At 44.6% G+C, this 13,696-nt stretch overlaps 1 protein-coding gene across 4 annotated transcripts in view; it reads right to left on the minus strand.

Annotated features, from left to right (window-relative positions):
- BLTP3A (bridge-like lipid transfer protein family member 3A) overlaps window positions 1–13,696 on the minus strand; it is a 57,492-nt gene that overhangs the window by 11,100 nt on the left and 32,696 nt on the right. For all 4 annotated transcript variants that reach the window (XM_019660929.1, XM_019660928.1, XM_019660930.1 and 1 more), the window contains 10 exons: window positions 9,548–9,737; window positions 9,093–9,233; window positions 8,510–8,680; window positions 7,677–7,869; window positions 4,171–4,257; window positions 3,491–3,661; window positions 2,940–3,079; window positions 2,173–2,314; window positions 1,725–1,918; window positions 65–1,521 (listed from right to left, as the gene is read on the minus strand). In XM_019660929.1, coding sequence (XP_019516474.1) covers window positions 65–1,521; window positions 1,725–1,918; window positions 2,173–2,314; window positions 2,940–3,079; window positions 3,491–3,661; window positions 4,171–4,257; window positions 7,677–7,869; window positions 8,510–8,680; window positions 9,093–9,233; window positions 9,548–9,737 — 2,886 coding nt within the window. The remainder of the gene's footprint in view (window positions 1–64; window positions 1,522–1,724; window positions 1,919–2,172; window positions 2,315–2,939; window positions 3,080–3,490; window positions 3,662–4,170; window positions 4,258–7,676; window positions 7,870–8,509; window positions 8,681–9,092; window positions 9,234–9,547; window positions 9,738–13,696) is intronic.

Genomic DNA, 13,696 nt, shown 5'->3' on the forward strand with positions numbered 1-13,696 from the left:
AAGCCCACTGACAACGGCGAGGAGGAAGGAATGGGGCGACTGACAGAGGCAGAGAACCACTCACTTGGCTGGGGGCAGAGACAACATCTTGTGCATGGTGGAGGTCATGCGGTCTCGGCCCAGACTGAAGGCATCCTTCGTCAAGGACACAGCTTCCTTGGTGAGGTCCATAGTGGCATGCAGGGCCTCCTTGGTGGCATCCTTGGTCATATGAATAGCACTTGACAATTCTCCCTCAATGTTCTTCAAGGGCATGAGCTCATCCTGTCCGTTCACAGTGGTATCCCTCCCACCGGGGGGCTTTGGCGTAGCTGGTGAGCTGGGTGCTTGGTCTCTGCTTGGTCTCTTGGCCTGTTGGAAGTCAACCGCCTCATGGCCCTGCCCTGCCAGCTGCTGTGCTAGAGAATCTGAGTCCTGCAGTTCTCCATTGCTATGGAGAGGCAGTGGCCCATCCTGGGAGGTGGCCAGATTTTCAGTGCCACTGTCCTCCAGAACCTTGTCAGGGCTTGCTGGGCCCTGGTCTGAGGAGGCCTCAGACTTCAGCTCCTGCTCCTCAGAAGGAGACAGCTCCGAGTCTATAAGGCTGGTGGTATCTGAACCTGTAGACTCAGCTTCCGCAGCACCAGGCGCAGGACACATGAGCAGAGCCACCTCGGCACTGGGGAAGAGGACCCCAATGCATGCTGTCTGGTCCTGCAGGGGACAGCCAGTCATGGCCTCGGTGTCCTTGGTCAGCTGCTCCTGAAGACCCTGCAACACGTCCTTCAGGCGGAGCAGGGCCAAGTACTGGTAGTGGTCGAGCCTCACACGGACATGTGCAGGGGAGTGGACGAGCACATGGACATCTGCTACATCCTGCAGCTGGGTCACAGGCCCTTTGCCCTCCACACCACCACTGCCTTCTCTCAGAATTTCCATGACTTCCGTAAGGCCCGACAGGCTTTTCAAATCATGCTCTGTCTTTGACCTCAGATGGGATACAGGGTCAGGGGCAAGTGCCTCAGACGGAACAGGACTGCCAAAGCTGGCTGATGGTTTCAGCTTCCCTTCTGCAGCTGAAAGGAGCTTCCGTGCCTTGGCCTGCTGCCAGCGGAGGGGCAGACAGGCCCAAATGGACAAGGGGAAGGGGGCCACAAAATTCAAGGTGCGGCCTTTGAAGTTCTCTGTTCCCACAAAGTCCAAGGAGACCTGGGGGAAGTGGATAGACCAGAGATCCTGGGAAGCCTTGGGCCTCTGGGGAGGAAGGGTACTAGGCTGAGGGAGGCTGGAATCCATCTGGAAGGCATGATGCGAAAAGAGTATGTGCAGAAGGCTGAAGCTACTTGGGACCTTGGGAAAGTGGACATAATTGGAATGAAAGAACTCAGCAGCAGCAAAACCCCGGAAGAGACTCTGGAGGTCTGGAAAGCTACAATGTGGGGCATGACGTGTATTGGTGGCAGTCATGCCTGCTGCAGAGAAGACAAGGGCCTGGGGCCGATGCAACCGAGCCTGCTCTCTCTTTTCCAGTGGGAAGCTCACCTTTGGAGAAAAAATGAAACCCAATTCAGAATGGTCATCTAAGAATCTCCACACTCCACCATTAACACACACACGAAAGGCCATTTGGACTGAGAAGCTGTTTTTCTTCTATCAAATGGACAGAGCAGAACCCTGGATTATAACGATGGGAGAAATGCAGCTGGGGCTGCCAACAGGGAACCAAAACCCCACTGTCTCCCTACCTTCAACCAGAAGGCATCTAGGCGGATGTCCAAGTGTTCATCTTTCTGGCTTGAATCTTCCAGCTTGTAGATAGCTTTGAACTGCTCTAAGCTGCGGTATAAATCCAGGCAGAAGAGGTTTCCCCAGAGCAAGCTGACAGGATCCATAGTAAATGTCAGACCATTTAACTGAATGTAGAGATTGGGACAGGGAACTGGAAAGCAGAGCAAAAAAGGACCATGTATTGTACAAAGTAGCAATTTGACTCCTGCTTACCAGCTAATATTCATTTTACTATCAAGAGAACAAACGGACATATTTCTACAGGGCGAGTTTTTAACAAAGGTGTGCTAAACCCAAACACCTAAAACTCCGAACAACTAATGAGAATACAAGTAGTGGCCCCACGGCTGACAAATGGGAAGGGCATACGCTGGACAGGAAGAAATGACCGGCTCTGCTGCTTACCTGGAAGCTCCTGATTGTCTGGGAAATAATACTCTGTGAACTCAATGTGAATGGCAGAGACCTGAGTGGGGAGGTTGTGAAGTTTCCGGCTGCAGGAAAGGAGTGTAGATGGCTTCTTACTGGGCTGTCCAGCTGTAGAAACCTACACAATCACAAATGACTGTCAGCATCTATGTTGCACCCAGATCAGGATTGCCTCCATTTCTTCTACTATGCTTCCAAAGTCTGTCCCAGAGAGCATAACGCTTTTACACGTGTTCCAGGTGTTCTCACACCTGCCTAACACTATCCACAAGTTCGTTTTTTCAACAGAAGCTTTGGAGTAGGGTATTCAGAGGAAAATAGGGGAATCCCAAGTTCTGATCTCAGCAACCTGCTCAGAAAGAAACAGGCGTCCAGATATAAAACAAATAAGTCATGGGGATGTTATGTACAGTATAAGGAATATAGTCAATAATATTGTGATAGCATGGTATAGTGTCAGATGCTTGCTGGGCTTATGGTGGTCACTTCTTTAGGTATATAAATGTTGAATAACTATTGTGTACCCCTGAAACTAATATAATATTGTATGTTAGCTATATTTTAATAGAAATCTTTTTAAAAAAATTTTTTTAAAAAGAGACAGAGAGAGAAACAGACAAGTTTGACCAGGAATAAGGGAAACAGCCCCAAATTCCACAATTTTGTTCACATTGTTGCCTTCCAAATGAACTACCCCAGCCCTTTCTGACCACGTCCCCCCCGCCATGTCCTGGGCTCCTCACCTGGTGGATGTCCAAGTCATCCACCCGTATTACCATGCAGCTAGAGCGTAAGCGGTTCCATGCTGGAGGCCGGAAGGCAGCCTGTCGGCCCTGAGAGGGGCTTCTCTCAAGGGGCTTCTTTCGAGGACTGGAGAGGGAATCTAAATAAAAAGAAGGCAAGGAAGAGAATCAGACACATTCAACTCCCATTATTAATAGAATTAGGAAGTAAAAATCCTAAGATCATTAATGCTATATGTAGGAAAGAGAGCTTAACACTGCCTAGCTCCTGGATGGAACTCAAAAATTATATTTGCCTTAAGACCAAGGGAACAGCCTACTGAATAGAGGTGATGACAACCTCTCTTCAACATTGCAGCTATCCCTGGGGACTAACAGGACTCTGGAAAGAAAAAAGTCTGATGACTCTCCATGGGATAAGATTGCAATAATTAATTAGCTAGGGATAAGTTGGGATGATAAGCTAGTCCAGTGCTTCACCTCCACTGGATAGTCAAAGGTAAATGCCAAGAGGTTAAGCAATGGGAGTCCTCCAGCTCCTCATAACCTACCTGCTTTCCTCCGGAAGGGAGAGTCTATCCCCAGGTGCCAGGGAGGCTGCAGACCTGTCTCCTCATGCCACTTCTCCATTTTACTCTGAAATTCCATCACCAGTTTCTGGGCCCACTGGCCTCGGGTCTCCATGGCCTCACAGTGCCGTACCCAGTGTTTACAGCTATCGCCTGTGCAACATAGAAGCAAAAAAATTTTAGTCCAAGATCATGATCCAGTGTTCCAATTTTTCCTTCCCACTAGTATAGTCATAGTTCAGAATCTGATCCCTCGGCCACAATCCAGAATTCTCTGGAATAAGTACAAAGTATCCAGTGAGAGCACTCAAGTTCTTCTGGATTCCATTCGTAATGTTTCCCTGAGGCTCCTGAAGACCAGCTGCTGACAGCTGCCATCTTTGACTATGGACTACTGGAGAGGTTCTAAATCCCGTGGAAATAAGGGGCAAAGGGCAGAGTCAAAAGCAACACCTCAGGTACTGCCTTTCCTCCCTACTTCCTCTCATCACTGATAAAGAATCATCAGTAATGAACCCTGAAAGTTTCCAGAAGACGTCCTCTTGAAGAGGGCTATTTCCACTACCCCATGTTCTGCAACCCCTCGCACCTTCCTGTTGGGCAGTCAGGGGTGAACCCAGGAATCTGCTCTCAATACCTGAGCCAGTTCAGAAATCTCCTACCTGCCCAGTGGAAGGGGTAATAGTCAAATGCCATCTTGCGGAAGGTAAGCTGCATGGCACCACCCATGAGTCTATTTGCAGAGACACCTATAAAAGAAAAATAAAGGTGAATTAGCAGCAGAAGGAACAAAGAAGCCTACACACCACCTGAAGCATTAAAAGTCCCTTGAGGGTCTGATACACAGTTCATCTGAAAGACCATGATGTCAGGTGATTTGCAAAACCGAGACCCTCATCTTTCAAGTTGCAACAGTCAATAGACATGCTCTGAAAGATAAAAAACATGTATTCTACTGTCTCTGAAAATGACTGCCAGATTTCCAGGGAGGCAAACGAAACTGTAAAACTCAGGATTTAGGAATTCTAATCCTAGGTCTCCCACAGACACATTCTACAATCTTGATTGATTGGGTCCCCCATCCTGACAATACTTGTATTGCTGCACAGTACAGCACAACACCTGGAGAGGCATAAGCCAGGTTCCCCAAAAATCAGGGCCCGTATTATTTCCTTTCATATCCATGCCTCAGAGTAAAAGCTGTGATATTAGACAAGCATTATATACTATACATACAAAATACCATAGAATACAAAAAATACTGCACTAACAAGAACACTGTAAAATAAACATATAGAATATTGTAGGTAAGTTGGAACTTTTAGCAATAAGTCAAATATTGTATTATGTTTATCTTGAATTTACATGAAATTCTTACTGAATGAATGAATTTTCCGTGTTTCCATCTTATCTCTCCAACTAGACTCTAAGAACTATAAGAGTAGGGACTATTCTTCTAAATACATTTATGTAATGTCTGACCTACCCTGCTCTGCACTTCCGCCCCTCCTTTACTAGGGTGAAGGGAAATACCACGGGATTATACTGAGTACTTGAAATGTGGCTGGTAGAAATGAGGAACTCATTTAATTGAGTATAATTTTAATTTAAATAGCCACATGTGGCTAGTGGCTACCATACTGGACAGAGTTGTAAAGCAATACTACCCATTAAAATATAATGTGAGGGTCGGCCGAGTGGCGCGATGGTTAGGAGCTGGCTTGGGATGCCGGGGGGCCCCGGTTCGGATCCCACATGTGAGGGCCAGTGACGCTGCCCTCCGCAGCTGGGATGCTGAACAGCAGCTTGACCTGGAGCTGGGCTGCTGTGGGTCGCCGGCGACGGCGTGGGCTGCATCCCCTGTGGCAGTGGGTTGACATGGGCTACTGTATGTAGCCAGCAGCCAGCGTGAGCGGCCGTCCAGAGGCCGGCGGCTGATCTGCCTCTCCCGGGAAGAGCACAATGATGGTGCCAACTTGGGCCAGTGAAGCAACGTCCTCCACAACTAGACTGAAGAGCAAAAAAACGACAGCAACTTGTCTGTTCCCCTTACCCCAATTCCCCAGCACTGTTCCCATCCCCCCAATTCCCCAATGAAGGTCTTTAAAATATATATATATATAATGTGAGCCAATAACTAAGTTTAAATTTTCTAGTAGCCACATTAAAAGGTTTTTTAATGAAATTAATTTTAATAATACATATTATTTAAACCCATATCCCCAAAATATTACCCTTTCAACATGTAATCAATGTAAAAATAATTATCAAGGTATTCTACACTATATTTTTGCACTATATCTTTGAAATCCTGTGTGTATATTACACTTGCAGCAATCTCAATTTGGGCCAGCCAACATTTCAAGTGTCCAATAGTCACATGTGACTAGTGGCTACCATAGTGGACAGAACAACTCCAGAGAATCTGAAAGCCCTTTCGGCACCACCTGGTTCTCTCTTCCCCATTCTCCCAAAACCCAAGAAGAAGAGTCAAAGTGACAAGAGCTCTTCCTGTTCCTTGCTCTTTTAGTATCATATACCTCACCTGGGGATGGTAGGCTAGGAGTTATCCCCATCTAAAGACATCACATCGAAAACTTCCATTCAGTTTCGCCAAGTAGATTAATTTTGTTTAATAAAACAAGGGTTGCAGGGACGGCTACAGTCACATCATAGTGTGGATTACAGGACCCTGCCACTTGAAGAGGACAGTACTTCACACCCCTCATCAAGCAAGAGGATGAAATTCTCAATAATGTACTCTTAATAAAGGCTTCTGAGAGAACTAAAAAAAAAACAGAGCCTTTATAGTAACACTTGGAAGAAACAACCACAAACAAAATAATAATCATTTTAACAAAGAACTTCCAACATGAATGGGTGGCAAACCAGTGAGCATCCTATGGTTGCAAAAACAATCTTTATCCTGTCACTGTTCCCTTCAGCTCTCTGAGTGGGAGGAGAGGGGGGCTGAAGTCACCTTAAGACCAAGGAATAGCCAGGCAAGAAAGGCAATGCTACTTAGTACCCCAGGAGGAAAAGAAAAGGTAGGTTCCCCCACCCAAGGAAAGTTAGTCTAGGTCTCATTAAGAGATAAACATGGGGGTGACCTGTTAGGTCAGTTGGTTAGAGCGTGGTGCTGATTAACACCAAGGTTGCTGGCTCGATCCCCGCATGGGCCACTGTGAGCTGTGCCCTCCTTAAAAAAGAGTCAACTATGCCATTGTAGCATGAAAGCAATGTGTAACCAAGGACCATGGCTGTTCCCCAATAAAATTCAAAACAAAAAAAAAGAGGCAAACAAAACCTTCAGAGAGGATAAGGCAGCGAGAGACAAATCTACCATATGAGAGCATGTATTATAAAATCAAGAGCTTGCGGCAAAGGGAAGCATACATGGAAAACAGACAGAGTATTGAAAAAACAGACATCAGAATAATAATACTTAATATCTGCCTATAGTTAAGGTCCTCAGAATTCAGTATATTATCTCATTTGAGCCTGACAACAACCTGTGAGGTAAACAAGATATAACTTAATTCAAATTCACAAATAAAGAAACTCCAAGAGGTTAAGCAAGCAGTTATATGATTTCCCCAAGGCTCATAAAGGAAAGAAATGAGTTAATTACTTTTCCATTCTGAATAAACATATAAGTGTATGGAGTATCAATTGCTCTAACGAACATAAAAGCAACACAAGAACACAGCATAACCTCTCTGTTTGGGAAGAGCACATTTACACATAATAATTATTTAAATTGACTCAAAAATATGAAAATTCTGAGGTTTCCTAAAGTTGCACTTACTTTCCTAACACACCAGTTGTCACCGTTCCCCAAGGGACTCACAGAGAAAAATAAAAAGTATGCACTGCATGGGCTCTACCCTTGAAGATTCTGACTTCAGTGGGGGAGGGGAGAGCCTCGGCATCTGTGTTTTATTAAGTGTTACAGGCGGCTCTGTTGTTCCCTGAAGGCTGAACAGCACTGCTGACGCTAACAGAAAGAGAGCTACCACAGGAAGGCCGGGGCTCGAGGAATGCCTGTGATCCAGGGAAGCCAGCCCAAGTACTCCACAGGCGCTGGAAAGAGCCTTCCTCCCACACTTCGCCCAGAGTTGAAGGCACTGATGGACCACCCAGCCCAGGCTCAGGCCTCATGAGCTACCTGGCTCTCGGGACTGGCTGTCATCACAAATGTGCAGGTCCAGGCGGGAGATGAGCAGATGGTAGGAGGACTCTTTCACATCGAAGTTCTCAAAGTACTGGCTGAGGCGGTTGCTGCTATTGCTGCTGCTGCCCTGGCTGCCACCAAACGCCTGGGCCCAGGACTGCTGAGCACTGGGAGCAGGTGGGGTGATCTACATGTGACAGAGAAAAACAGGAAGTCCAGACCCTGAGAGACTCCTTTGCAGGCTTTTTCAAAGCTTCAGTCTAGCCTGAAGAAAACCACAGTTTAGCAAGATGCTCCCACGTAAATAACCCAAATTCCAAAAACCCTAATTATAATGCGTCTAGTAACATCAGAGTACTGTTCTGAAATCTGAATTGCCCCCCAAGCTCTTCCTCCCCAGGACTTAGCTGACACCTCCTCAGGGAGTCTGCCCTAAATGCACTCTTTCAGCCCGGGTGGTTGGATGCCCATCTCTGTGCTCTCACACCACAGTGTTTACCTCTGCTATAGCACTTATTACATCATATCATCAGAACTTGTTTATAGTCCAGATTTCAAAATAGTGAGAGCTCCAAGGACAGCTGCAAGAAGCTATTCTGTTTTTCCTCTCCAGTGGCTAGCACTGTATACCTAACACACTGGAAGCACCCAATGAACAGAATAAATGAAGAAATCAGAGGCCCAGGCAAAGCCTATGCACATTCAGAAGTAAATGACAAGTCCCCCAAATAAGCCAAATAAAGTCTATACCCCACCCATGTTGGTATGAATTAGGTCTGGCCTACCATCTCCCCAGCTCCACCAAGGGTACCTGTTTTGCCTCTAACCTGTATCGGTTCAGGGGCCAGGCTCTTTCTCTGCTGGGATGACTTCTCCATGGCCTCGCTCAGTGACTCTGCATACTTCATCATAGCCTTGAGTTGCGAGTCAGTCAGCACCCAGAGCAGGTCATCCAACAGGAACATCAGCTTGGAGGCCACCACATTGCAATCTTTGGTCTGAAGGGGCCACACACCACATAGGTTCAACATCTTGCATCATTCCAACTCTTCAAAGTGACTGTCACGCAGTTAATTTCAGAGATGGATTTTCAATCCCCAGTACATGAAAGGAAAGTATAAAGCACTTGGGAGAGTCAATTTCTTAAAACTACTAAAGCAGCAATAGACCACTTCCAGATGCCTATGTTAGTAATACATAGGTAAAAATTCTGGTTTCCAAAAGAGGATAAGGAAATGGAAATGTTCTCTTATTGGTGGATACTGTGCAATACTGAATTGCAGGCCCTCCCCTTTCAACTGCCATTCTAGAGGGCAATAACATTTTTATTTAAAAGAGGGTACACCCACTCCCAGGAGGTCTAAGAGAATAGAAGATGGAAGTTCTCCCGAGGACAGAGAACACACTCACTCTTCTCTTGAGGGCTATTTGGATCCTGCCTTGGTTGGTAATAAGCCTCAGTGGGGTGGTGACCGGGTCCTGATCTCCACTGTCTGTCGCATCTGCCTCAATCCGAAGTGTCTGCCAAGTTATTTCCTTAAATGTTAAAACCTGGAAGGAGAGTGAATAAAATCCCTTAATCCTGTGGATGAAATTAACCAAGAGGCAGGAAGTCCAAGGGGAAAAGACTGGCAAGGCAGAGCCTCCCACCATTCTCAGTTAGGATTCTACCCATGGAAGGCAGTGGATCAGAGAACCATAACTGAGGAAAGGATGTAGCAGTAACACTGGACAGAAGGGATCCTGGGCTTCCCAGGAATAGGGCACCATTTGAGGAAATCCCCAAAGGAGCAATAACATCCTTTAAGAATTAGTCCTACTTTGAATCCCCCAATTCTCTCCTCTTGCAATGCTACAGCTGTCACCTCTCCTCGGCGGGGGTCAGTGATGCGCGTGAGACGGAGGTCACTCTGCTGCCAGTTGGGGTTAACACTGTAGCCCTGGAGCTGCCACAATTCAAAAGAAGCGTGGAAGGCCTTGGAGTGAATCTTGATGGTGATAGAATTGACAACGATGAACATCCCCTCCACAACCTTCTCGGCAAAGCCATATTCACTACAACAAATGAGGCAGATCCATGTTCAGAATCACGTGAGACCACGCACATACACTCTTTATACTGAAGACATCAGACAGAACTAATTACAAACAATGCCCATCTTCGCATGCTAGAGCTGTGGATGATTTCTTTTTCTTTATTTCTCTCCTCCCATTTCTACTTTCTTACAATTTTAAATTTCTAAAAAAATTGTATGACACGGTACTCTTTTTAATGGGATTTTTTAAAAAGAATGGACTAAAAGGAAAAGAGTTTACCTGGAAATAATCTCCTTCCTATTAGAAAGAATAAATTGAAGCATCTTTTTACAGTCCACAAGCTACCTGAATAAATATATAAATATTTTCTATGAGGGGCGGTATCACTACAGAAAACACTAGGTTTCCATAAAATCTTCAAGCAGAGCATACTCTGCATAGGTAGCGGAAAGAGGAAAGAACAGAAAGTGAGCAAGAGGTATAATACCGTGAAATCTAACCAAGAACAGTCCCACCCTGACCCCATCTAATACATCCCAAAGAGCAGAGCTGTACGTCCGCAGTGAGAGGCCAAAAATGGCAAAGGAGAGGAATGAAGGCCATCCGAAAGGGCTTCTGGATGTAGAAAACAGACATTCTTGACCTGTACATGAAATGAATCCTCATTACAACAGATGAAAAGAAGGTCTGGAAATAATAAACTAAAATAAACATAAACAGTCGACCCTTGAACAACGCAGGGGTGAAGAACACTGACCCTCACCACCCCACTATACAGTCACAAATCCATGTATAACTTTCAACTCCCCCAAAACTTACCTACCAAGAGCCTTTATTATTGGAAGTTTTGCCAATGACATAAGCAGTTGATTAACACATACTTTGTATGTAATATGTATTACATACTGTATTCTTACAATAAAGTAAACTAGACAAAAGAAAATGTTGTTATTAAGAAAACCACAAGGAGGGCTGGCCGAGTGGCACATTGGTTAAGAACTGGCTTGGGACGCCAGAGGGCCCCAGTTCAGATCCCACATATGAGGGCTAGTGACACTGCCCTCTGCAGCTAAGATGTTGAACAACATCTCAACCTGGAGCTGGGCTGCCATGGGTCGCCAGCAACCGCGTAGGCTGCAGCCCCTGCTGCAGTGGGCTGCCATGGACTACTGTGTGTAGCCAGCAGCCAGCGTGAGTGGCCAGCAACCGACAGTGAGCGGCCGTCCAGAAGCCAGCGACTGATCTGCCTTGGCCAGGAAGAGCGCAATGATGGTGCCAACTTGGGCCAGTGAAGCAACGTCTTTCACAACTAGACTGAAGAACAAAAGGACAGCAACTTGTCTGTTCCCTTTCCCCTAATTCCCCAATAAAAATCTTAAAAAAAAAAAAAAAAGAAAACCATAAGGAATAGAAATCACATTTACAGGACATATTTATTGAACAAAAAATCCATGTATAAGTGAACCTGTGCCATTCAAATCTGTGTTGTTCAAGGGTCAACTGTATATGTATATTTTCAATTTATATCACAAAGGGCTTCAAAAAACTGGAAAAAAAAAAGATGAACAGCTCAATAAAAATGGGACAAAGTGTCCACCATTCACAGGAAAATAAATGTAAATAGGTATTAAACAAAAATGATGTTCAACTTCACTCATAAATCAAAATTACACTGAGAGTCACCTGATTTAAGACAAAGGTGACATTGTAGTAGGGAAAGATGAAAGATGGTCTTTTCAATAATGGTGCATGGTCAACTTGGGGAAATCCATAGAGAACAAAAATATTAACCCCATCTTACATCAAACAAACAAACAAAAAAATCAGTTTCAAGATTGATTGAGATCTAAATGTAAAAGGTCAAACAATAAAGCTTTTATAAGAAAACACAGGAGAATATATTCATGGCTTAGGATAGAAAAAGATTCCTTAAACAAGACATAAAACGTGTCAACCATAAAGGGAAAAATAGGTTAGATATACTAGACTACATTAGAATTAACAATTTCTACTCAACCAGAAAACAACATTAAGAGTGATAGTGGGGCCAGCCAAGTGGCACGTTGGTTAGGAGTTGGTTTGGGATGCCAGCTCTGAGCAGCACGACCCACACATGAGGGCCAGTGATGCTGCGCCCTCTACAGCTAAGATGGTGAACAACAGCTCCACCTGGAGCTGGGCTGCCCCAAGTAGCCAACGATGGCGTAGGCTGCAGTAAGGCTGGCAGGCAGCTGGCATGAGCTTTCATGAGCTGCCATGAGCGGCCGTCCAGTGGCCGGCAAGCGACTGCTTCACCCAGGAAGAGCGCAATGATAATACCAACATGAGCCAGTAAAGCGACATCCTCCACAACTAGACTGAAGAACAAAAGGACAGCAACATGTTTGTTCCCCTCCCCCAATTCCCCAATAAAATTTAAAAAAAAAAAAAGGAGTGATAGTGAACCCATGAAGTAGGAGAAGATAGCTGTAATAAATGTATATAATCAAGGACTTGTTTCTAAAATAAAGAACTCCAAATTAATAAGAAAAAGACAAACAACCCAAAAGATATATGGGCAAAACACATCAATGCTTTATGAAAGAGGATATGTAAAATTCCAATAAACCAATCACCAGGAAAATGCAAATTAAAATCATAATGTGATAAAACTACACACCTATCAGAATGGCTAAAATAAAAAGATAGACATTACTAAGTGCTAGCAACTGTAACTCATGCACTGCTGGTGGAGAAAATGGTATAAGTGTTTTGAAAAACATTCTAGCAGTATCTATTGAAACAGAACATATGCACAGCCTATGACCCTGCAACTCTACTGCTAGGTACATACAAAACACAAATGTATACATATGTTCACCAGGTATGTACAAGAGGTAATGTACAAAAATGTTCAAAGCAGCACTTTTCTTTTTTCTTACATATTTTTAATTTACAAAGAGAAAAATTCATTCTTTGTGGTGTACAGGTCTAGGGTTTTAAAAATACATAAAGGCATGTATCGACCACCACAGTAATGACAGAGAACAGTTCCATATTGCAATAGAATACTTAATAGCCAGAAACTAGAAACAAACCAAATGTCCATCCACAACAGAATGGCTAGACTGTGGCATGTAATGGAATAATACACAGAAATGAGGATGAAGGGACTATAAATGTACGTTAACAACATGGATGATTCTCACAAATAGCTAGACACAAATGACTACCTACTAACTTTAAAAATAAGGAAAACTAATGTATGGTGTTAAAAAGAATAATAATATTGTGATAGTGTGGTATGGTGTCAGATGGTTGCTGGGCTTATATCATAGTGATCATTTCTTTAGGTATATAAATGTTGAATAACTACTGTGTACACCTGAAAGTAATAAAATATTGTATGTTAGCTATATTTTAATATAAATCTTTTTTAAAAAACCAGATTTAGGTCAAACATGAAATATAAATAAATAAAATAAAAATAAGGATAAAAGTTACTCTTGGGGGTGGGTATGACTAGAAAGGGCACAGAAGGCATGTGGGGTACTGGAAGTAGTCTGTTTCTTGACGTGTTAACTTTGCAAAGAATGACTGAGCTATACACTTACGATCTGTGCACTTCAATATGTTACACACTCTAATATAACTTACAAAAAAACTACACTGGGGGGCTGGCCAAGTGGCGCATTGGTTAAGAACTGGCTTAGGACACCAGAGGGCCCTGGTTCGGATCCCACCTGTGAGGGCCAGTGACACTGCCCTCTACAGCTAAGATGCTGGGCGACAGCTCGACCTGGAGCTGGGCTGCCGTGAGTCGCCGGCGATGGTGTAGGCTGCAACCCCTGCTGCAGTGGGTTGCCATGAGCTACCATGTGTAGCCAGCAGCCCGCGTGAGTGGCCAGCAGCTGCTATGAGCGGCTGTCCGGAAGCTGGCGACTGATCTGCCTCGCCCGGGAAGAGCGCGATGATGGTGCCAACTTGGGCCAGTGAAG

The sequence above is a fragment of the Hipposideros armiger genome, unplaced genomic scaffold (genome assembly GCF_001890085.2).
Source record: "Hipposideros armiger isolate ML-2016 unplaced genomic scaffold, ASM189008v1 scaffold_331, whole genome shotgun sequence".
NCBI classification, from domain to species: domain Eukaryota; kingdom Metazoa; phylum Chordata; class Mammalia; order Chiroptera; family Hipposideridae; genus Hipposideros; species Hipposideros armiger.